Source organism: Saimiri boliviensis, chromosome 3 (assembly GCF_048565385.1).
Source record: "Saimiri boliviensis isolate mSaiBol1 chromosome 3, mSaiBol1.pri, whole genome shotgun sequence".
In the NCBI taxonomy this organism is placed as follows: domain Eukaryota; kingdom Metazoa; phylum Chordata; class Mammalia; order Primates; family Cebidae; genus Saimiri; species Saimiri boliviensis.
Window position 1 is genome coordinate 80,196,612 of NC_133451.1, and position 25,061 is coordinate 80,221,672.

At 40.8% G+C, this 25,061-nt stretch overlaps 1 protein-coding gene across 6 annotated transcripts in view; it reads left to right on the top strand.

Annotated features, from left to right (window-relative positions):
- The window catches only part of AFF1 (ALF transcription elongation factor 1), a 206,818-nt gene that overhangs the window by 62,579 nt on the left and 119,178 nt on the right, over positions 1-25,061 (top strand). The window contains exon 1 of one of the 6 annotated variants that reach the window (XM_003923985.4): positions 7,640-8,228. The exons of the other annotated variants lie outside the window; for them this stretch is intronic. Within the exon in view, the coding sequence (XP_003924034.2) occupies positions 8,212-8,228 (17 nt within the window). The 5' untranslated portion in view covers positions 7,640-8,211. Of the gene's footprint in view, positions 1-7,639; positions 8,229-25,061 lie in introns of those variants that run through there. 6 annotated transcript variants of the gene reach the window in all.

The following is a 25,061-nucleotide window of genomic DNA, read 5'->3' on the forward strand; positions in this document are numbered from 1 at the left end:
TCCCAGCTACTCAGGAGGCTGAGGCAGGAGAATTGCCTGAACCCAGGAGGTGGAGGTTGCGGTGAGCCGAGATGGTGCGATTGCACTCCAGCCTGGGTAACAAGAGCGAAACTCCGCCTCAAAAAGAAAAGAAAAGAAAAGAAAAGAAAAAGACACAGAGTGAAGAGGTAAAGTTGAGGTAAAATTCAACATTTTTGCTTGTATATCTTGTAAAATAATACTGAAAAACTCCAAATCTGTAAATCTTGAACCAAACAGTTGAATTGTATTTACTTTGTTAAAGTCTGACTTCTGATGGCCCTGTCCATCTCATTTCATAATTCTAATTTGTATATAGTGAGGTACGGGGACCTTGCCACAGGCTTGTTACCTGGATATGTTTAATGAGGATCTATCCATTAAAACTGACTTAACTTCAGGGACTCTCATTCTACAACTGTTCCTTTGGGCGTGTCAGAGGTACTTACACCTGGAGCAATGCACCATTTTAAGACTGATTTGCAGTAAATGAGAGGACTGCTTTTCTTTTCTTTTTTTTGAGATGGAATTTCACTCGTTACCCAGGCTGGAGTGCAATGGCGCGATCTCAGCTCACCGCAACCTCCGCCTCCTGGGTTCAGGCAATTCTCCTGCCTCAGCCTCCTCAGTAGCTGGGATTACAGACACACGCCACCACGCCCAGCTAATTTTTTTTGTGTGTGTATTTTTAGTGGAGACGGGGTTTCACCATGTTGACCAGGATGGTCTTGATTTCTCGACCTCGTGATCCACCCGTCCCAGCCTCCCAAAGTGCTGGGATTACAGGCCTGAGCCACCGAGCCCGGCTTGCTTTTCTTTTCTTTCTTTTTTTTTCTTTTGAGACGGAGTTTCGCCCTTGTTACCCAGGCTGGAGTGCAATGGCGCGATCTCGGCTCACCGCAACCTCCGCCTCCTGGGCTCAGGCAATTCTCCTGCCTCAGCCTCCTGAGTAGCTGGGATTACAGGCACGTGCCACCATGCCCAGCTAATTTTTTGCACTTTTAGTAGAGACGGGTTTTCACCATGTTGACCAGGATGGTCTCGATCTCTCGACCTCGTGATCCACCCGCCTCGGCCTCCCAAAGTGCTGGGATTACAGGCTTGAGCCACCGCGCCCGGCTGCTTTTCTTTTTCAAGTGGAGAAGTGCAAATGGGAAGTGAAAGCCTGAATCCTGGTAATAAGAAAGAGGACATTGGAAATTAAGGACCTAGAAACAGACTTACTTAAAACCTTCTTTGCCCTTAGGTTGTGAGAATTTCCAGGTAATCCCAGTTTAAAGACAAAGGCAGAAAACCTGGGAAGTGTGGGATAAGGCTTTGAAATAGGAGGGCTGCTTTGTGTTGAGGTCACAGCTGAAGGGAGAGCCAGTTAATTTCCAGCGGTGCTTATTAGTCCTCCCTGCTGCCTGCCATCTGGGGAGTGCCCGTTTTTATTTATTCTCTTTTATCTCGTCTCCCTTTTCCTGTGTCAGCTTCATTTGAGATATTTGATGGCAACCTTGAGCACCTTTCTCTTGGCAGTGATTTTAGCAGTGTCCTGGTCAAACATCATTCCATTGAAATGAAGTAGCAGTTCTTAGGGGATTTGACTTATGTAACTTTTAGACCAAAATTGCTACAAAGAATAGAATTGTTGAATGACCATTGTGGTACAAATGCATACATTGAATGAGGTACTTTAGAGTTCTGAATAAGGCAGCCTGTTAAAATTTTTTTCTTTTCTTTTTTGTTTTCTTCAGAGACAATTTTTGCACTGTTGCCCAAACTGGAGTGAAGTGGTTCACTACCACCTCAAATTCCTGGGCTCAAGTGACCTTCTTGTCTTGGCCTCCTGAGTAGCTGGGACTACAGGTGTGAGCCACCATGCCCAGCTAATTACAATTTTTTTTTTTTTTTTTTTTTAGTAGAGATGAGGTTGTGCTATGTTGGCAGGCTAGTCTTCAACTCCTGGCCTCAAGTGATCCTCTCACCTCAGTCTCAAAGTGCTAGTATTACAGGTGTGAGCCACCAGGCCTGGCCAACTCTAACTTTTTAAAAGGGGAATGATTTTTTTTTTTTTTTTTTGAGACAGAGTCTCCCTGTGTTGTCCAGGCTGGAGTGCAGTGGTACAATCTTGACTCACTGCAACCTCTGCCTCCCAGATTCAAGTGATTCTTCTGCTTCAGCCTCCTGAGTGTTAGGTAGAAAGGCCCCATTCCCCATGCCCGGGACCCACATCCAGCGGACCGCCTCCGGAGCCCATCCCCTCTTGCCACATGGCTCTTCCTTCTTCTTTGTTTAACCTCCACCAATCACTCCATAACACCTCACCTGTACTCCCCACCTTAGCCCGCCAAAGCTAAGCCAATCCCTGCACTCCACAATACTCCCCCTTCGCCCATGCCCAACCGCCACCAATCACTTCACAACACCTTGCCTAAACAGGCCGCCACCCCTACAAAAACCCTCTCCGGCAGCTGCTGGGTGCAGCTCTTCCCTCTCCCGCTCGAGTTGCCCGCAAACCCCAATAAACCTGGACTCGGCTTAACAACTCCTCGCTCTCATTTGCTTTGGGAAGGGTCTCTGCGGGTCGCACACTGAGTAGCTGGGACCACAGATACATGTCACCATGCCTGAGATGGGGTTTCACCATGTTGGCCAGGCTGGTTTCAAACTCCTGACCTCAAGTGATCCACCCACCTCAGCCTCTCAAAGTGCTGGAATTATAAGAGGCATGAGCCATCGTGCCCAGCTGGGCAATGAAGATTAATGGGTGGTTTTACTCCTTATTTGCAGGGCAAATTGGGTGTATTAGCAGGAGCCAGGTCCAGAGATTCTTAATCTGAAATCTGTGGAGCCTCATGTGCTTCCTAAGTGGGTTTCAGGGGAATCATAAACTGCATGGAAGTCAAAGGTTGTACTTCAATGTCCTCAAATTTCATCAAAAAGCCAAAGAATTCTGTGCCCGTCAAAGGTTAAGAATGCCTTTTCAGTTTCTCTGCTCAAGACGGTGGGTTGGATAAAACGGTGTTTTCAAAACACTTGGAAATAATAATGCCCATGTTTGTATTGCAGTACTTTTTAGCCACATACAGTATCCAAGGCATAAATCATTTCTCCTGTGCTCAGTAATTTTAGATGTATTACAAATCTAGTGTCCCACTTGTTTCAAATTACTCCCATGAATTTACATTATAAACCATTTTGAGAGCCCAGGAAATTTCAGGCATAATTCTAATCTGGTATTGATTCCATGTATCTTTTGGGGTAAATATTTGCTGTAGTAAATTTTATTTTTCGCTGGGTGTGGTGGCGCTCATGTCTGTAATCCCAGCACTTTCTGAGGCTGAGGTGGGTGGATCATCTGAAATCAGGAGTTCAGACCAGCCTGACCAACATGGAGAAACCCTGTCTCTACTAAAAATACAAAATTAACTAGGTGTGGTGGCGCATGCCTGTAATCCCAGCTGCTTGGGAGGCTGAGGCAGGAGAATGGTTTGAACCCGGGAGGCGGAGGTTGCAGTGAGCCGAGATTGTGCCATTGCCCTCCAGCCTTGGCAACAAGATCAAAACTCTGTCTCAAAAAAAAAAAAAAAAAAAAAAAAAAAAAAAAAAAAAAATTTCCATTTATTTATTCATTTGAACTAGGCCTTGCCCTGTCATCTAGGCTGGAGTTCAGTGGTGCCCTCATAGCTCACTGCAGCCTTGAACTCCTGGGCTTAAGCAATCCTCCTGCCTCAGCCTTTCAAGTAGCTAGAACTACATGTTTAGCTAATTTTTAAATTTTTTAAAAATAGAGACAAGGACTTGCTATGTTGCCCAGGCTGGTGTCAAATTCCTGCCCTCAAGCAATTTTACCTTGGCCTCTCAAAGCACTGGGATTACAGGCATGAGCTACCATGCCTGGCCTATTTCCTCATATTTAAGTGGTGTCAGATCAATTAACATAGTTCAAAAAGTATAATTTTAATATTATCAGTGTTATATTTCTAGCGTGCTAAATGGACATTTTATGAGTAACTGTTATTACAAAATTTTTTTTCAGCAATTAATGTCTGATACCAATTTGTTTATAGCATAAAATGATCACAGTTGGTATAGATAAAACAGCAAGAGAAAAATGGGGAAAAACAGCTGCCAAAAAATCCTTGAGAGTAGACTTTTGCCTGGTTTCCTTGAAGGCTTACCACTTTACTATTGCAAAAGAAAAGATGTGTACAAAGGTATTTTGTTGTCTGATACAGATTTCTTACAAATGAAAATAAATGCTGGCCCAGTTATGGTCCTTAAAATGATTCAAGGATTATAAATCAATATTGAATCAAAAAGCTCTTAACATTATTTTCTAAATAAGCACAATCTAGGTAAATGGTTTTTAAATATAAGCAGACCACAGGCATCATCTGGAGAATTTATTGAAATACTATCCCTGGAACTTCACCCCTCAAGGATTCTATTTCAGCATTTCTGCAACTAGGATCTGAAGTCTGTTTTTAACATATGCCCCAGGTGGTTTGACCACATTTTGCTAAAACTGATCTAGGTGCTAAGAGGTTACATGGAATAGCTATAAAATATAACACCTTTAATTAAAAGAAGACTTGATGAATGTGGAGAGGTGAGGGAGACATGGAAGTATTAACAAATGATATGGAATAATTTTGTACTTCAATTACCATGAAACCCAAGAGGTTTTGTATATGTATGTTTTATATATTATTTACTATATTAAAAATTAAAATTAATTTTAATATATTAAAATATTATTTTAAAAACCCATTACATATTGACCTAAATAAAATTTTTATAAAACCTATTTTCCAAACTTAAAAAAATTATTGAGAAAAAATGGCATTATTTTACATTCATGCAAATCTCTTTACTGTCTAGCTTAATAGAAGACAGCTGGATTCTCACAGAGGTTAACCAAAATGCTTGAGACCAGAAGTGTTTTGGATTTCAGATTTTTAAAAAAATATTTTGCATTGTATATTATTGTTCCAGTAAGCATTTCTTTTGAGCGTCATGTCAGTATTCAAAAAGTTTTGGATTTTTGGAACATTTTGGATTTCAGATATTCAGATTTGGGATGCCCAACCCAACCAGATTGAATCTGATTCTCTATTCAACCTGTTGAAATGTTGTTTTGGTTGAAGTTTATAAAGAAAATCCAACTTCACACACAAACAGGACGAGTATTTTTAATCCCTTCTTTGATATTATACCAAAACTCCTTAAGTGGTACTTTCTTTTTTTTTTTTTTGAGACGGAGTTTCGCTCTTGTTACCCAGGCTGGAGTGCAATGGCGCAATCTCGGCTCACCGCAACCTCCGCCTCCTGGGTTCAGGCAATTCTCCTGCCTCAGCCTCCTGAGTAGCTGGGATTACAGGCACGTGCCACCACGCCCAGCTGATTTTTTGTATTTTTAGTAGAGATGGGGTTTCACCATGTTGACCAGGTTGATCTCGATCTCTTGACCTCGTGATCTACCCGCCTCGGCCTCCCAAAGTGCTGGGATTACAGGCTTGAGCCACCGCGCCCGGCAGTGGTAGTTTCTTAAAGGTTAATTACATTGTGGAACCTGAAATGAATTAAAAAAAAAAACAAAACTAGACCTCTGATACGTTAAAATGAGTTGGTCTGGTTTGCACTTTTTTCAGTGGATCTTCCATCCATGCATGATTTTGGCTTTTGCTTGTTTTGAGGAGTCTTTCACCCTGTCACCCAGGCTGGAGTACAGTGGCACAATCTCGGCTTACTGCAACTTCCACCTCCCAAGTATCTGGGATCACCCATGTGTGCAACCATGCCCAACTAATTTTTTGTGTTTTGGGTAGAAATGGGGTCTCTCCATGTTGCCCAGGTTCCAGTATCAAACTAGTGAGCTTAAACGATCTGCCTGCCTTGGCCTCCCAAAGTGCTGGGATTACAGGCACGAGCCACTGCATCCCGTCTACCCATGCATGATTTCGCTATACCATTGGTCATTTGGAAACTAAGGCAGATCTTCTCAAATCACTTTGATCACTGCCACCCTGATCTCATCAGGAAAGTCTTTAAATACTGGCAAAGCTTGCAAGCTTATGTAGCAGATGTAAAAAGTCTTCCAAAATGCTTGAAAGCTTACATTTCATCATTGGCAATAAATACTATCAATTGTTTTCCTCAAAGAAACAGGCTCAACTTTGTTCATTTTTAATAAAATGTCTGCCAGATACCCAAGTAAGAATAACTACAGTTTGTGAATTGTGCTTTCAAGTAAAAATGGTAGTCCATGAAAAAACAGCTAGCTCAGCCTGCAACTCAATTACACAAGTGCTTTTCTTCTAGACAGCCATTGTACTTCAGTGTGCAGTAGACTGCTTCATGGGTACTTCCCATTTTGTCACAAAGAACATCAATAAGACCCATGCTCAAGGGTCAAGATTTAATGAAAGCAATAATTCTGACTGCTTCGTTAAAGACATTCATAAAGGAAACTGGCTTTTTTTTCCCTTTCAACTACTAATGTGTGGTAGTGAAGAATGCAGTGACTACTAGTTTCAATTGCTGCCACTGCTTTGATTAGTGCGAAGGCACCAGCAGTTTCCTCATAATTGCTTTTGCACCATCAGTGCAAATGTCAGCATGGTGAAAAGACAAATAATGTCTCTGTATTATTCTAAAAATAGTTCTGACCTCTGAGAAGGTCTTGGGGACTCCCAGGAGTCTAGTAAACACTTTGAGAACCCTTGATAGAGGTGCCTTGGGCCTTCCTCCCACACTCCCACCGTCCTAGCATTGCCGTATTAGTGCCAGGCATTAACATGTTTGTATTCCATGATGATTTAGTAATACCATCTGGACCATCTCTTTATGAGACGGGCAATGTTGTCATGATTCTAGGTAGAGGAATGGGGAGTCCACGGTGCAGGCAGTTAATGCAGCATTCATCTAGAGTCGTCAGCTCCTCCAGTGTGGTGATGGTCGCTATGAGATGCTGAAACAACCTCCCTCCATCCCTGCTCATCCAAGTATGTTCCTGCTTTCCTTGAGGCACGACTTAAACGCCTTCCATGGCCCTCTGAGTAGGAAGTAATTTCGTTTGTGCCTCGTATAGGACTTACTATATTGCATGCTCACGTTTTTTTGTTTGCTTCCTGTCAATCCCTTCATTGCTTACGACCAAAATGAGTGACTATTTTTTTCTGGAATCTGCCAGTAGTCCATAAAAGAGCAGGGTGTTTTGTATACATTTGTCTCTACGTACGGAAATGAAAACTGAAAGCAAAGTAACACTAAGTGTGCCCGTTTCCTGAGCTCAAGCATTGGAAGGATCAAACGTAGCGAACGTGGTTTACTGCCCGTCTTGTTCCAGCTCACTGCCGCCTCTTGGGGCCTATATTCAACAAATACTCAAATTGGGGCTGGAGTTCTGAGCGGCCGGGTACTGTGTGTTCCGGCGGTGGGAGTCTGTAGGTTGTTAGAACCTGGCACGAGAGCACTCGCGAGGAGCCCGCAGGCGGGGTTCGGCCGCAGACCCTTGGTGCTGGTCGGCGCCCGGGCCCTGCCCCCGGCCCCCCGCCCGACCCTGCCTCCAGCCTCCCTGCCTCCTGCCTCCAGCCCCCTGCCTCCCTGCCTCCCTGCCCCCTGCCTCCTGCCTCCTGCCTCCCTGCCCTCCAGCCCCCTGCCTCCTGCCTGCCTCTGGTTCGGGCCGCGGAGCGCCCTGCCCATTTAAGGAGGCGGGCCGTACCACCGCAACTTTCTTGACAGGGGGTATCCCGGCGAACTCGGGCAACTTGAAGGGAGCCAAGAGGCGATTTCTTTTCCCTTCTAACTGTGGCTTGCGTCGTGCCGCTGCTGGGCAGGCGCCGGGCGCCAGCGGTCTTCCATCGCGGGGGCTCGTGGGCTTTCCCTGCACGGAAACCGCGGCGGGGGCGCTCGCTCGCTCCGGATTCGGACGCGGCGCTCCCCGGCTCGTCTGAAGTGCGGCTCGCCGCCGAGGCCCCAGTCCCCGGATGTCCATCAGGATTAGCGCGAGCCAATACGGGCCGAGCCCGGGGCTGCGCCGAGGACGCCCGGGGCTCCACAGCAGGTAGTCCCGTACCATCGGGGCGCCGCGCCGGGACGCGTCCCCGCCCGGCTCCGCCAAATGGTGAGCGGCGGCGCTGGCGGCAGGGCCCGCGGGGTGAAGGCGCTCACGGACGGAAGACCCTGGGCTCTGTAAGCTGAAGGATGGCAGCCCAGTCCAGGTAAGCCGGGCGCCGGAGAAACTTTTTAAAGGCGTTGGTGGCGAGGGGAGCTGAAGGGTGCGGGGAAGGAGACGGGCAGGAAGCAGCTTTGTCATTGCCCTCTCGTCATTCCCGAGGCTGTGGCTCGTGACTACATGTCAGAGAAAAAACAGTTCGGAGAACGTGCTGGACAATTTCTGCACAGCGGCGAGAGGGTTGGAGTTAAAGTGAAGCTTGAAGTTGGATATTTACCTCCTTCCCCCAGAAATGTTATTTTCCGGGACATTAAGTTGATTTCACTTGTCCGCCCTTGCCCAAATTTCCATTTTGGGTTCTTTGTGCGTTCACCCCTCGGTTCTCTGGATTTCTGGCTGGTGTCTCGAGGGGAAGTTCAGAAATACGATGAATGTAAAACATAGTTCGCCTTGGAGAGGGTGGGTGAGGATTTGCCTGGTGAGTGAAAATTTTACTGCCAAAATGTAGGATTCCACATAAAACTGCCCGGCTTCCGTGAATCTGCTGAGTAGGCAAAGACCGGGACCGCGCCGGGGCGGTGAAGGGGAGAGAGGATAATGAACTGCAGTTGCTGTCAGAGGAGCGCTATTGTAAGAACCTCAAGCCCTGTCTTTCCATGGTTTGTTACCGGTTTTGTAATGAGCGTTAAAGGAGAGTGATGACAAGGCGTGAGTGATGATGATGAGATCCAAACTGTTCTGTGCGATTTTATTTTAGTTAGGACAGCAGTTGGTGCTAAGGGACACTTAGGAGTTATATACATTCTCTTTCAACTGTGTTTTACTAGAAAGCAGTTTGGTCTCACATATTTAAAATAAGAGGGCTCTTCAAGCTGATATTTGATGTAGGACAGTGATTTGGGGAGGTGTCGGAAGGCTTAACAAATTTCACGTCTGAAGACTGAGATCATGGAGAGAAATGGATGTTAAATGTTCACGTTTGGGCTGCATAAGACTGAGTTTTTTTTTTTCCTACGAAGTAGAACTTTCTAGGAAGGAAAGAGCTTTTCTATATAGAGTACCTCCTATGTGCTACTTGCTTTTTGTATTCATCCTCTCAACCCAGTGGTTTATCCTCTGCCTCCATTTTATCTACAGTTTTAAGAAAGTAGTTGTTAATCTGGGGCCAAGTAGTAGGAGAACTTGGTTGAGAAACACAGGTTGCATCTCTATTTTTGTTAATCTTTAGCTGAAATTTCTTTCTTTTTAAGTAGAAGTATAGATAAAACTAGACTACCAGTCCGTGTGCTGTTACCACAAATAGAAACTATAGGTCTTTTCATAATCTTATTACAATTGTTGCAGATATCTTGAAATAATTTTTATGTTTTCAACACAGGAAATTAAGGAGCTGCTTTATCTTGCTTAGTTCCCTAGTAAAAACAGTATTATACCATTAATTTGTCTTTTAAATGTTGTAATAGATGTTTATATAATCTGTTCCTTTTCTATTCTTACGTATTTTATTTACTGTATTTAAAAACATTATTCTGCCATTATTCATCAGACTGCTCTGGGGTCCATGGCACAAAATCTTCCATTAAGATACCCTGGTCTGTGAAGTTAGTGAATGCTGTGACAGAGCTCAGTAATAGAGCAGGGATTTGATACAGGTGCGAGAGATTCAGTGCCAGCACTCTTAAACTAATGATAAAAATAAAATGAGACACAAGCTAAATTGGACACTGCTGTGTGCCAGGCACAGCGTTAAGCAGCTTTAATTGGATTAGCCCTTTAACTCTTCTCAGGCACCTAAATAGGTAAGTACTTTTATTATCCACATTTGGTAGTTAAGGAAACTGAGGTCCAGCCTGGCTGTTTCTTGCCTGAGGTCACAAATGTGGAACAACGCCTGACTCCAGATCTGCTTTGCACGCTTCCTCCCTTACGTGCTTCCTCTTTAATGCTGAGGTGAGATGTTAAAGGGAGCTTCCAAGCCTCCGTATAACAGTACAAAGAATGATTCCTGATAAAATGGCTTGTTTGCAATATGTAATAATCTTGAGTTACCAGTATGGTGGTTCAGCTTGCCAGCAATTAAAATAGGAGGATTGTGCTTATTTCTGATCATTTACCTGGTCTTCTGACATGCCCTGGAACAAGGAACAAAGCCACAAGACTGTTACGTCGTTTTCTTAGTCTGTGTGTTGGGAATATATTTCATATGTTGTAAATGTCCATTTTCTTTGGTTACACCTGGAATGTGGTCCAAGATCATTCAGATTTTGTGCTCTATGGGAGAGAAGGTAATCTTTGAGATCTAAAGGGAATATATGGAGAAGATTCATGGTATTTTTGAATTTCAGGGGAACTGAAGCCTAGGCCACATAGCCCTGAGTAGTGCTAAGAGAAACCAAAACATCACCTGTGATGTAAAATCTCAACTAGTGAAATCTTGACCATGTGCTACACATTAGTGTTTGTTTGCTCTTGAGACAATTAATTTAGACTGACAGACTCATTGTACTTATAGATTCATAGCTTGATATTTAACCACACTAGTTTCATTGTGTATTATTTAGCTTGATCTATCTATCTTTCTTTTTCTTTCTTTCTTTTTTTGTAGCAGAAGTAGATGAGAACTTATATGAAACTGAATTTTGTAGCAGTGATAGTGAATACAGGAGTCAACACACGATATTTTTCTGCCATTATTTGGCATTGCTCTAAGGTAATGTCATTCCTGATTTGATATTGATGGGTGACATATGACTAATTTTTTATGTGAATGGATTAGGCAGTATATTCCTGTCTGTTTCACTCCATAAGGCAATATATTGTATCACACATTTTAGTCTCCCCTACATAAGATAGAAGTACTTTGAAGCGAGAGATTACCTAAGTATTTCTTGGCTTGTGAACTTTTATAAATTAAGGCCATATATTCCTCTACCTCATATTAAAACCTAATAGTAGGAAATTTGTTTTGTGGTTGATTTCTTAAAGTTGGAAGATGTTTCTTGACTAAAATGTGAATTGCCTAGCTTTTAAAATTTAGATATTTTGGGGGCTGTATTTTGAAAACAATGAGTATTTGGTTTATTGTGTTCCCAGAGTTGTGGAGAAAGGTGGTCACTGAGAAATGCCATGTCAGTTAAAGCAGTTCATATGCAGTGTCTGAGCTCTGAGATAAATTTTTGCTTTCTTTGGAACCTATAAACATAACAGACACATTGAACATACTTCCTTGTGGAAATTGCAACAAACTTGCTTTCCTTAATGTGAAATAGTTAACAGAATATGGCTTTAGTTTCTGGACTCTAATGGAAAGTGCATCCAGACTATTCTTTTATAGAGATATAAAAACTAGCCGGGCGCGGTGGCTCAAGCCTGTAATCCCAGCACTTTGGGAGGCCGAGGCGGGTGGATCACGAGGTCGAGAGATCGAGACCATCCTGGTCAACATGGTGAAACCCTGTCTCTACTAAAAATACAAAAAATTGGCTGGGCATGGTGGCACGTGCCTGTAATCCCAGCTACTCAGGAGGCTGAGGCAGGAGAATTGCCTGAACCCAGGAGGCGGAGGTTGCGGTGAGCCGAGATCGTGCCATTGCACTCCAACCTGGGTAACAAGAGCGAAACTCCGCCTCAAAAAAAAAAAAAAAAAAAAAAAAAAAAGAGATATAAAAACTAGCTACAAGTAAACCTAACAGTTGATACACTTTTTTTTTTCTGCAGGGATTAACTGTGCTTTATACTGAGGAATGATGTTGATGGATACAGTAAAAAGGAGGGCTTTGTCTGTTTCCCCTTCTCTGCTAAACCTCTCATTGAAGCAAATCCCTGAATTCCAAAAAGAAAAATATACATACCTTGAACTACCATCAGGGATTAGCCAGTTTAAAAAAATCACCTGATGCTACCTTGAGAACTCCTGTCCCTTCTCTACTCTGGGGCAGGGCTGTATGGGTGGGAATGGGGGAGTTGGATCTAGTGGCTGAGCATGGAACTTCTCAAAAGGAAGGATTTATAGACAAACTGCCGAAGGAGGGTAGGTTCAGTCAACTCTCTCAATTTTTAACTTGAATTTGACTAAAATTAGTGTTAATGAAGCTTTGAAAAATCATTAAGAAGCAAAGTCAGATTGTTCCTGAGATTAATATGAAGCTGCTTTTTGGTGGATCTCTTTGACTCTGGGGAGGGAAACTTTTCCGTTGCAGAAAGCAATGCTCTTAAACTGGTATAGAACCAGTTTTGCCCTGCCCTGTGCCCCTGCCTCTGGTTTGTGAGCTAGTGATTACCTTGAAGAAAATTCGTGAAAGCAAAGCAGCTCTGACAAAAAAATGAGCCAATATCAAAGAGAATACTGTGGTTTTCAAAAGTATAGTTCAAGAAAGAGATTTTGGGAGGGAAATAATTCATGTAGTATTTAGATCCAGTGAATAGTCTCATTTTTTCCCCTTGTGACACCATTGTAAACAGTGTCCTTGACAGAAGAGAAACACAAACAGGTCTCTTAAGTGATTTCTTTCTAGTTCATCCTGAGAGCCCAGTTGAGCTTCCTGACTCACAGTCTAGAGCTGCTTCCATGATAAAGACTGTAGGAGCAGTGAGTCATTTTTTAAAGTCAGCTGATTTATGGGCATGTTGTTGTTTGGCAAAATTAATGCAAGTGATCTCTTGAGATTTTGCTGGATTCTCTACCATGCCATGAAAAGATATTCCATAGCTGGATTTACACCTTGAAAATGGGTTTTTAACGAATGCTGCATTTAAAATTTTAAATATATTCAAGAATAAAAATATGGATGAGAGAGAAATCTTTGTCATCTTGATTCTGTCACTCATTCGTTGTGAGCCTCTAAATCTATGTATTACATAATAGCTGTTAGGTAAGAGGAATTATAAAGCTGATTTGCTTCACTATTGCTTTGAGATATATATATATATATATATATATATATATACACACTTAGTTTTCTGTTAGCAAACTTCTCCATTTCATTTTTTTTGTGTGTATATATGTATGTATTTTAGTAGAGGCAGGGTTTCACAATGTTGGCCAGGATGGTCTCGAACTCCTGATCTCAGGTTTCTTTTCCAAGATAGGCAAATAAACTTATTCTAATTCTGTATGTGAGATATAGTGGAAATACAGTATGTACTTCTAGGACAAAGTTTGTTAGACAGTTTTATTGGCTCACAAATAGAAACATATAGTGAGGTTGAGTATATCTTTGCTGTGGTTCAGTTACATTTTATTGATAGAGGGTGAGTACATAACTTTTACAGGTTAAATGATTACCAGTTGTTTTTACTTAATTGTAAAATTGGGGGAGCTGAAGTAATATTTTCTTTCTCCTTCAGATGGCTCTCAATTTTATTATGACTACAACGTGTTCATTTGCTGAAAATAACACAGCAGGTACAATGCACAGTGTCTTGCTCAAGCACAAATATGTCAGATGAACTTTAGATTTATACTTCGGGAGAAAATAATATGTAAAACTTTTGGTGCTAATGCCCCAGAAAACTAAAAGTAAAGATTAACTTTAAAACCATGCAAATGCTGACTTTCTGTGTCTTGGCAGTGATCGATGTTGAGAATCCCTCCCTTGTGCAAACTTTTTTCTTTTCTTATCTGTCCACAGTGAGTTAAAGCTTAACTTGATGACCACAGAGCCAACAGATCCGGCATCTTGAAAGTCTTGTTCTCTGCTGAACGTCTGTTTTCTTGTGTTAGTTTATTGGCTTTGTTTTTAATTTAACCAGATTGAACTGCTATCAAGTTCTTAAGGCTATTGCTGGGGGCATTAATTTGGTGACAGATTTAATATACTAAGAAAATCCCAGGGATAACATCTTGTCTGAAGGAACTCAAGCAGACAAAGGGGAAAATATTTTTATTGACACCTAGATTGTCTCTGTTTTGGTATGTTTTCAAAGGGCATGCACTGTTTGACAGCATTCTAAAAAGTACCAAGAATTGTTTTTCCTCCATGGTGGCTAATATGGGTGAGGGCTTGGAGACCAGTAGGCCACATGATCCTTTGTTTTGGTGGGTTGGAGAAGAGTTAAGACCGTGATGATTTTTTTTTTTTTTTTTTTTTTTTTTTTTTTTTTGTATTACTTACTGCTGGATTGGCAACTAAATAAAAGGAAAAGGCTGTTGTAGGGGTAATACGGTCATGTGAAGTTCAGGGTTCTCGAACTTCATTAGACACAAAAATCACCGTGGGTGTTTGTTAGCATGCAGATTCTGCTTCCCCTCCCCCAGAGATTCTGAGTGGACAAGTTCTGGGTAAAGCCCTGCTGTCTGTAAGGCCATGGGCGCAGGTATCACACTTTGTGAAATGGTGTGTGTGTGTATGAGTGAGAGATCATATAAACCATGTTGTACAGTGCCATTAAATTTTGATTTAATATGTGCTTATAAATTTCCCTCCTATTGAAACAGAATGGAGGTTGGTAGAGAAGGTAGGTATCTACCTCCATAAATTTATCCTTATATTACAAATTATTGGTTGAAATAGCCAGATGCATGTGTGTTTAAAAAAAAAAAAAGATACCAAGAATCAATACCCAGTGATTGGTCATGCGGCACCTTCCCAAGAATTGTGTCTTCTCAAGGACCAGGATATTTAATTTACTCTTTTCTGTGCCTTGCGGGCTCCTTCTCCAGTTAGTTACTACTAAAGATCTCTCTCTCCTACCACACACACCCCAGTTTATCAGGTGGCAGTTGTTTTTGTTCCCAGGGAAAAGTTAAAATGGCGTGAATTGGTCGGTTGTGTCCAAACTTTGTGAAACTGAAATGGAAGTTTGGTTTTTTAATAAAAGCTTTGCCTAAGTGTACTGTTGAACAAATAATGTTCAACAAGACATTTTAAATGGAACTCCTACTGGGAAGTAAATGTTAAAATTATAGCAGATGTCACTTCCTGTAACAAAATTCAGGAAACAGTCTTTGGTATGTGGGTGTTGTAACTTTTCAGTTCTTGGAACTTTCCTTCAGGAAACTGTCCTGTCAGAAGCAAAGCAGTCAATAAAATATGAAGCACAACTCAAACTGTGTTATGCAGTGTAATTAAATTTTGATTTGGTGCATATGTTTTTGTGGTCAAGACAGACCCGAGATTATCAGGTGACTTTCATCTCGGATAATGTGTGTCTGGATAACTTGTTAAATTACCTCCCCCCCACTTCTCCCATTCTGGTTGCTTTAAAAATACAGGTGTATCTGATTTACTCTGGAGTTGAATTTATGGAAAGTGGTATAGAATTAATTAGTTCTCATTGTTTTGTACAAAACTATGAAGCCTGTTTCCTTCCCAGCTTTGCAGAAATTTTCTCAGTTGACAAACTGTCTACCTTAGACAGTTCTAAGATGGCCTATTTAGTAAGTTGGTAGCTTTGAACTTTGTTAAAAGTTTGAGTCCATGATATTATGGTTTAAGAAAATTTTTCCTTAAAGGAAAACAGAATGTGTCATTTGAGTTAATACGCTAGGTTTTAGTTGTTTTTCATTTGCTGAAAGGATATTCATTGGTACAAAGTAAGCTAACGCTCTGTCCTTTTATATTTTTTTCAGGTAATTTTGACCTAGCAATTACAGCTATAGGAATTATGTTTTCCTGTTACTCTTCTATTGTCTGTGTCTCCTTCTCCCCTTCAGCCTCCTTTTAGAGGTAGACCATGTTAACTTTCCATTTTAAAAAGTAAAAATAAACTTTGTACCACAGGGGGAAAATTAGGCAGTAACATTTACTAGCATTAGCATAGTAATAGGATAAAATGAAACCTAGTGTATTACATTAATACGTAATTGAGGTTTTGCTACCTAAAAATATTGGAAAGAATTAATGTTACTCAGATTACTATTGTCTGCTTGTGACTTGGTTTTAGTAAAATTCAAAGTACCAGTGGAACTTAGTTTTTGTTTTTAAATGGGAGCTATGCCCAGAAGACAAAAAGCCCTAGATTGGCAGTTATAAAAGATTGAATTTAATAATTCTGTCACTGCTGATGGTGTGAGCTTTTTGTTTGTTCTTACCCTTATGACAGGGAGGGGCCTCCTCTTACAAAGGCCTTCATTTCTTTCTTATTTTAGCAGTCATGTTTCTTTAAGGATAAAGTAAAAACCATTAGGTTTACTTAATTTTGAGTTTCAGTTTGTAGACTTTAGAGAAATTCTTGAGCGTTTATGATAAGTGTAGTTATAAAACTTGATTTCTTTGTGAGATCACTCATATTCTGTGTAAGTATTGGTATTATCCATGATCTTAGAGTATTTTAAAGAATGAAGTAGCTGCTTCATTCCTACTTGGTCTTTTGGTAGCTTGGTGTAAATGACCTTTTGTGGGGAAAGAGGGAGGAGGGGAATAGTTAGATTGAATGGAAGTAGGTTCATTGTCACCCAGATCTTTTATCTCTTTTTTTTTTTTTGAGACGGAGTTTCGCTCTTGTTACCCAGGCTGGAGTGCAATGGCGCGATCTCGGCTCACCGCAACCTCCGCCTCCTGGGCTCAGGCAATTCTCCTGCCTCAGCCTCCTGAGTAGCTGGGATTACAGGCATGTGCCACCATGCCCAGCTAATTTTTTGTATCTTTAGTAGAGACGGGGTTTCACCATGTTGACCAGGATGGTCTCGATCTCTCGACCTCGTGATCCACCCGCCTCAGCCTCCCAAAGTGCTGGTATTACAGGCTTGAGCCACCGCGCCCGGCTTTATCTCTTTTGTTATGTCTCATTTTGTGAGTATTTATTCTGATCCCAAGTTTTTTAAAAAGTAATTTTATTGAAGTATATTTTACATGTAAAATTCACTCTTGTCAAGTGACAACTCAGTGATGTTTAGTTACTTTACTGAATGGAGCGACCTGTTTTAGAACATTTTATCTCATACCTGGTAAGCTCCCTCCTGCCTATTTACAGTTAATCCCTGTTCCTAGCCCCATCACCATTAACCTACTTTCTGTCTCTGTAAGTATGCCTTTTCTGGGCATTTCACATAGTGGAATCATAAATGGAGTATGATGACTTCTTGCATTTGACTCTTCACTTGCATATACATATATTTTAAATTTACCAGCCTCAGCACATTCTGGCCATACTTCAATAATTTTTTGAGGTTCCTCTGGTGTACCATGTATCAGTAGTTCTATCCTTTTATTGCTGAATAGTATTCTGTGAACAGATGTGATGGACAGGTTGTCCCAATTAAAAAAAATCATCGTTAATAATGTTGCTATGAACATTTACATGCAACACTTAGTGTGGACATATATATATATATTTTTTTTGGTAGCTAAAGGTGGAATTTCTGGGTCCTGTGATAGTTTTTGTTTGACTTTTTGAGATAATGCCAAACTTTTTCAAACTATATGCCCAGCTGATTGAACTGATCTAATTTAGCTAGTTTCTTGCAAGTTGTTTACTATCTTCATGGTTATTTGGACTATGAAAGTAGCAGTTCTGAGGTCTGATCAATTGCACATTTGATTATTAGAAAATTATATGTTGTTTTCAGTTTATATGTGACCTTAAAACACAGCTCATTCCCCCCCCCCCCCGTAGATGAGGGAATGTTTAAAGAAAGCCATGTTAAGTTTAAAATACCAATGCATGCTGATTATTGTCAAAATAGTAAAGAAAACTCCAACTCCACAACTCATAAATCAGAATTTAAATATATTATTCATTAACTAGAAATCCTTTATTTTATAATTACAAAATGGCCCCAGAAATTGTTATTTCAATGTGTGTTTTAAACAAAAGCATTCAGGCAAAAATGAGCTGTCCTCATTCACTAGAGCCTCACATGCAAAGATAAGTTATCTAAGTGAGGCGTCTGGAAATTATCTTTTAGACTTGGGTCCTGCCTGGGGAAGGTGGTGACTGTGTCCCCTCACTCAGTAGTGTGCTCCAACTTCAGGAAAAGATCTGTTGCACAAACAAAAATGTTTCATGAAATGGTCTGAAAGTATCTTTAGGGGCATGTGTGATGGCAGTTAAAATGAATCATCTTTTTAGCACTCAGCCTTGTGTTAAAAAAAAAGCTGTGAGGGTCTGGTTAGAAGATGCCTTCATTTCTGCCTTTGAGTCTTTCAAGTGTTCTTTCAACTTGGAGAGCCTCAGTACTTTGCGGCAACTTACTGAAATCCGCTGCTCTGCATTTTAATTTACCAACTTAAGAATTATATCAGTCTCAACAGCTTTATGAATATGGCCAATTCACATGCATTAAGTGTTTTTCATATTATCCATAAATGTATTTAGTACTTCATTGTTGACTAAGAACCAACCGCTGGCTATGGTGTGTGCAGGGCTCTGAGTTGGTTCAGATAAATTCACTATCTCCCTCCCTAGCTCATAGTTTGGTGGGTGAGGCAGAAATAAGCAGACAAACTGACAAGTAAAACAAGTGCAAACTGTGGTAAACATAATGGCAAAAAACAAATGGGATACTGTGACAGGGAGTAATAGAGGGTGGGGAATTGGTCTTGGTGTGGGCCTGGAGAACCTCTGAGGAGGGTTTCCTGAGGCAGAGAAAGAGCAAGCCATGATACATTGGAGAAATGTAATTGTCCCTCTAGAATGCACAATTCTAGAGGGACAATTCTAGAATGGAAGTAAGTGGTGATGGTGGTGAGAGGATGGCTTTTTTTGAGACAGAATTTCGCTGTGTTGCCAATGCTGGAGTACAGTAGCGTGATCGTGGTTCACTGCAGCTACCAAGGATGGCATTTTTAAACAGGGCAAAAAATGATAGGAAGTGGCAAGGCGTGGTGGCTCACTCCTGTAATCCAAGCACTTTGGAGGCCAAGGCAGGCGGGTTACCTGAGGTTGGGAGTTCAAGACCAGCCTGAACTTAAAAAAAAAAATCCTTTTTTTAAAAAACAAAAAATGAAGGCCGGGCGTGGTGGCTCAAGCCTGTAATCCCAGCACTTTAGGAGGCCGAGGCGGGTGGATCACGAGGTCAAGAGATCGAGACCATCCTGGTCAACGTGGTGAAACCCCGTCTCTACTAAAAATACAAAAAATTAGCTGGGCATGGTGGCACGTGCCTGTAATCCTAGCTACTCAGGAGGCTGAGGCAGGAGAATTGCCTGAACCCAGGAGGCAGAGGTTGCAGTGAGCCGAGATTGCGCCATTGTACTCCAGCCTGGGTAACAAGAGCGAAACTCCGTCTCAAAAAAAAATGATAGGAAGTGACCATCATGTGGCAGTTTCTTGAAATAAAAATTTGATTGTTTTAGTGGTTTGCAGTTCTACCAAAACTTAGCCCTGTTTTAAATTTTTTTTTTAATAAAGGCAAAGTGAGTACTGTTAACAACTTAGCTATGAACTTTAAAATGGAGACTATCGTTTCTAAAACTTAGGCTTAATTGGTACTTAAATATAAACATATTAAACAAGTATTTAAAGGAAATTTGGGAGGACATTTTTCTTGGTTTGGGAGCCATCAAATAAGGGATGTGGTAGAATTTAGAAAGGTCCCCAGCTCAGTGAGGTACAGTTCTAAGGAAGTGAAGATTTAGACACTAAGGAGGGCATTCCACCTGACTATTGAGTATAAAGGTTAATTTACAAAACAAGCTGGGTGCGGTGGCCCACGCCTGTAATGCCAGCACTTTGAGAGGCTGAGGCGGGCAGATCACCTGAGGTCAGGAGTTCGAGACCAGCCTGACCAATATAGTGAAACTCCATCCATAAAAAAAATAAAATAAAAAAATTTACAAAGCAACTTTTTATACGTGTGAAGGACTGTTATGGGAAGTGGGGTAAAAGATGGTCTCTATCTCTGCCAAAAACACATCTCCCAAGAGATAAACAGCAAAGCCCAGGAGGGAAAACACAGTAGAAGTGGTGTTCTTTTTATGTATTTAGCAATAGGAAATAATCTTCTGACTTGGATATTTTAGAAAGTAGCAGATGGTTTAAGTACCCGTGATATTACGATTTTATATTGGTTTTAGTCGGTTTAAGTACCTGTGATATTATTATTATATATTGGTTTTTGTCTGTGGTTCTTGGCCCATTACTCTCCCCGTCCTTGTTAGTCTTTTACTATAATGGTGGGGCACTTTAGGCCTCAGGAAACAGAATCTCTCTCTGTGACCTTCTCTTATCTTCCTTTCACTGGCCCAAGGCAGGACTCTAATCTGATTGTGAGTCTAAAGACTTTTATTCGAGGGAGGCCCTGCCTCATACTCTGGAGGAAGGAATGCTGCACAGAGAGGCCAAGAAAAATCTGAACTGACAGGCCTTGCTTGATTTAGATCATACCCTTTTTGTCCAATCACATTTCCACACAGTTGTCAATCTTGGTTATCCTATGAAGTCTCCATAAAAGGCCCGAGAGGACTGAGTCTCCAGAGAACTTCGGGATAGTTGAGCATGCGGAGGTTCTGGAAGAGTGGTGTGCCCAGGGAGGGCATTGAAGTGCCACGCCTCTTCCCCCATGTCTCATCTTGTGCATCTCTTCATCTGTATGCTTTGTAATGTCCTTTACAATAAACCGGGAAATGTAAGTAGGTGTTTTCTTGAGTTCCGTGAGCCGCTGCAGCAAATTAAGTGAACCCAAAGAGGAGATCATGGGAACCCCAACTTGAAGCCAGTCTGTCAGAAGTTCTGGAGGTCCAGACCTGTGACTGGTGTCTGAAGGGTGGGGGCAGTCTTGGAGACTGAGCCCTCCACCTGTGGGATCTGACTCCATCTCCAGGTAGTGGTGTAGATAGTGGGAAAATCTCCCCCTCCCACATTTCATCTCAGAAGTCTTCTGTGTTGACGATTGTTGTGGTGTGAGAGCAGAGGAAAAACAGAATTTTTTTGAAAACAGCACCTTTTTCTTAAGGGATTCTGTGGCATCTTGAAAAGATGTGATCACAACAAACCACTGTAGGAACTGAAAGTGTTTGTCCTTTGTGCATCACAGCTCTATTTGATTACATAAAGTTGCATCATAGATCCTGCATTCATTATCATCTCATCTCTCTTGTACCTCTGTTTACAGTTATTTTCAAATGAATGTATTGAGTTGTAGACGTTTGTGGCATAATGATTTTTTTTAAAAAAAATATGGAACACCTCACAAATTTGCGTGTTTTTATGAATGTTTCAGGACTATGTAACAAAGAAGGTATTTGCCTTATTTTCAGAGTCCAGAGGCAACTGTGGGTTTGTATCTGACATTATTTCTGTATTCTTATTTTTGTCTGTTTGATCTGCCATGGACTGAGGGATGAGTAAAAGTCTTATATGAGTACACTACTATAGTTTCTTGGTTTGCAAATGTTGATGCCATGTTTTTGATGCATAGATGCTCATAATTGTTAATGTCTTTTTAAATTGTCCCCTTTGGCATTGTTAGTTTTTAATATATTCTTCCAGAAGGTTTCTTTGAGTATAGGTGATATTTCTTAAAAAGTTGTGTATCTTTCAATATTTTATCCATGTGGATTTTATTTTGGTTTAAGGAGTGAAGAAAGGTTTCAGAACCCTTGCCCTCTTCCCCAAGACTCATCATTCTGTTCTCTATATTTAAGCACTACCATCAAACTTACAGTATCTTTGTATGCGTTTTAATATATGATTGGGCTGATCGCCCTTCTTTCCCCTTCTGAAGTGCATGCTCACAATTTTCGAGGCTGTTTTCTCATTTAAGTTTTCCAGATGAATTTGAGTGTTCTGTCAAACAACTTCGGGCCTTGTAATAGGATGACTTCTTAACAAATTTGTAAAACCCCGTTCTGTTTTTCAGAAGTATTAAAGTTTTAAATGGATTAGTGTGTTCTTTGTAGATTTTCATGAAATGGTTTTCCATTTTGGCCTTTTGGCTAAAGTAGCGTGCCAGGGACTCCTGAGTCACTCGCCAGACACCACTCATTTGTCTTGGAAACATTAGGGAAATCCTGTTCGCCTCAGTTTATTCAGAAGTAAAAGTGTACATTCGCTCCTGTCATAAATGAATGTATTATTAATGTAAATCTATAAGAGTGGAATCGTATTTTTATGGGTGATATACATCTGACTTTAGGCAGAAGTGTTTCACAGTATCATTGCTTGGGGATAGTATCGCACTTTCTGGCAGACTTGATTGGGATACTATCCACAGAAGCGATGGAAATAATAGATGTAATTTAGGCTTTTTAAAACCCTGAAAGGTGTGGAAATAGTAGATGTACTTTAGGCTCTTTAAAACCCTGAAAGGTGTGGAAATAGTAGATGTAATTTAGGCTCTTTAAATTTTTTTTTTTTTTTTTTTGTAGTTCAGTTAAAAAAAAAGCAATTATAAGTTAATTGTAATTAAAAGAGAAATGTTTTCCTGAATCTAAGCAATTTGTCTCAACATTTTATTTTTGTTCCTGTTCAGCTTTTTACTTATACGTTCAATATTTTCACATAATTGACTCATTGTTTTTATGTGTTTGATAAGTGATTGAGTCAACACAGGGAAAAAGGGGTTGGGATTACTTTAGACTGTTACGATTTTTGAGATTGTCATTTTGAAGAGGAACAGATAAATCTTTCAGATCTTTATGCTTAGAAGTGCTATGCTAGGCCTGGGCTGGTGGCTAACGCCTGTAATCTCAACACTTTGGGAGGCCAAGGCGGGTGGATCACCTGAGGTCAGGAGTTTGAGACCAGCCTGGCCAACATGGTGAAACCCCATCTCTACTAAAAATACAAAAAAAAAAAAAAAATTAGCCAGGTGTGGTGGTGGGGGCGCCTGTAATCCCAGCTACTTGGAAGACTGAGGCAGGAGAATGACTTGAACCGGGGAGGTGGAGGTTTCATTGAGCTGAGATTGTGCCACTGTACTCCATCCTGGGCATGACAGAGGCAGACTCCATCTCAAAACAAAAAACAAACAACAACAACAACAACAACAACAAAAACTTCCTGAATGCTATAAACACTTTTAAAAGGCAAAAATAGCCCAGTTAACACTGACAAATGTATCTTATACCTTGTGCTAGGAGCCAAGGTAGTTTACAGAGATATTAACACACTGGCACTTAGGTTTAGTAGATGTTCCAGTCTGTTCATAATGCTGGTGGTGGAAAGTATTACTGAACATGATACTATAAAGCTTCACTCATTAATATTTATTTGTAAGACTGTGGTAGCTGAAGAAGTAGTGTAGCCCACAAAATCCAAATAAATCAAGGACCCCTCTAGGATGTTTTCTTCCCATGCATGTGGATACATATACATGAAGGTTAGCAAAGAACCCAAGCATTGTCTCAATAAGTTATGTTAGAATCATGTATCTAGGCCAAAATCTTGATGTATTTATTTATTATTTATTTATTTAATAGAGTTGGAGTCCCTCTCTTGCCGAAGCTGGAATGTAGTGGCATGATCATAGCTTACTGCAGCTTCAGACTCCTGGACTCAAGCAAACCTCTTGCCTCACCCTCCTGAGTAGCTGGGACTACCGGCACACGCCACCATGCCCAGCTAGTTTTTAAATTTTTGTAGAGATGGAGTCTCACTTTGTTGCGTAGACTGGTCTTGAACTCAAGTGATCCTACCACTTTGGGTTCCCAAAGTGCTGGGATTATAGGTGTGAGCCACTGTGCCCAGCAGGCTGAAATCATTTCATAGCTGTGCTTTTAAATATTATCTTAAAATTAGCTGGGGAAGAATTGTATTTAGTTTTTGTTTTTTGGTGTCAGTCTCATTTAAAAATTGATAAGGACATGAATGGATTTGTGGTAACTGTCTTTAGCTTTGTAGATTTTAACCTAATTTATGTTTAAATTATCAGAAATAGAAAATTCAGATACTTATATTTATATAAGTTATAAAAATTGTGCCTAAACTGGAGGACAAAAAGAACCACTTAAATAATTTGAGAGGAAGTTTTCTATTTTAATTCAAAAATGACTTTTTCCCCTATATTTTCATAGTTGAACTAACCAGGATGGGTGTTTATTTCAGTAGGTATTGGAAATTAAAAAAAAAAAAAATGTAGGTAGTTTCCAGTTTACTGATTTTCTTCCAAAAATATGTGTGGGGCATAGAAAATGTTTTGCCGGAGCAGCAGTGAAAAAATCATGTGATGAAGGCTAGGCCCTAGGCTAGAACCAGAATGTTTCTTAACTTGTGCCAAAATGTCAGACATTTGGAATAATAATGGAAAATGGTGCAATCACTGAAATACAGCATTTAAAACCATGCCTAAACAAGAGGGTTTGTTCTGTACTTGTGTTAGCTTTTAGTTTTGGAGGTTTTGTGGAGGGTGAAAGAGGAGTGGTATAAGGGATCTTTAGGTTTACGTGGAGGAGACTGGAAAAAATGGATTATTTGGGGTAGGGGAATATCCACTGGTAAAGTTAGGCACTTTGAAGGACAGAGGTTTATGCATAATTTTGATCTATGATAATAGCAGTCTTTTATTAAGCAATTATTTTTTGAGCATTCGGTTATGTTCTATCTCTCAGCTAGGAACTTTGCAAAATGGTGTCATTTAATCTGCAAGGTGGAGCTTATCACCACCATTATACGGATAAACTGAGGCTCATGGAAGTTAACTGACTAGGCCAGGGTCACATAGGTAGCAAGTGACAGCTGATACACAGCTTCAGAACTACTCCAAACTTACCTGTAAATATCTTCTTTACCTTTCATACATATATCCATGTGGCCAGTGCTCCTTGATTTGCTAGTGGAACAAAGGAAGGGCATAGAAAATGGAATATGAATGGTGTGTCTGTTTATCTCTAAACTGAGCTATAACTGAGACAGAAAACAGGGATGAGAGTAGGGAAACATAGTATGTGTAAAATTCCTGTCAGTGGAGAAATGTGAGGTCAGTGTTTCCCAGTGTTAGTCTCTGGGAAGTAAATGCCTTCTCTCCAGCTTGGTTACTGCATGGGGAATTTGGAGAGAG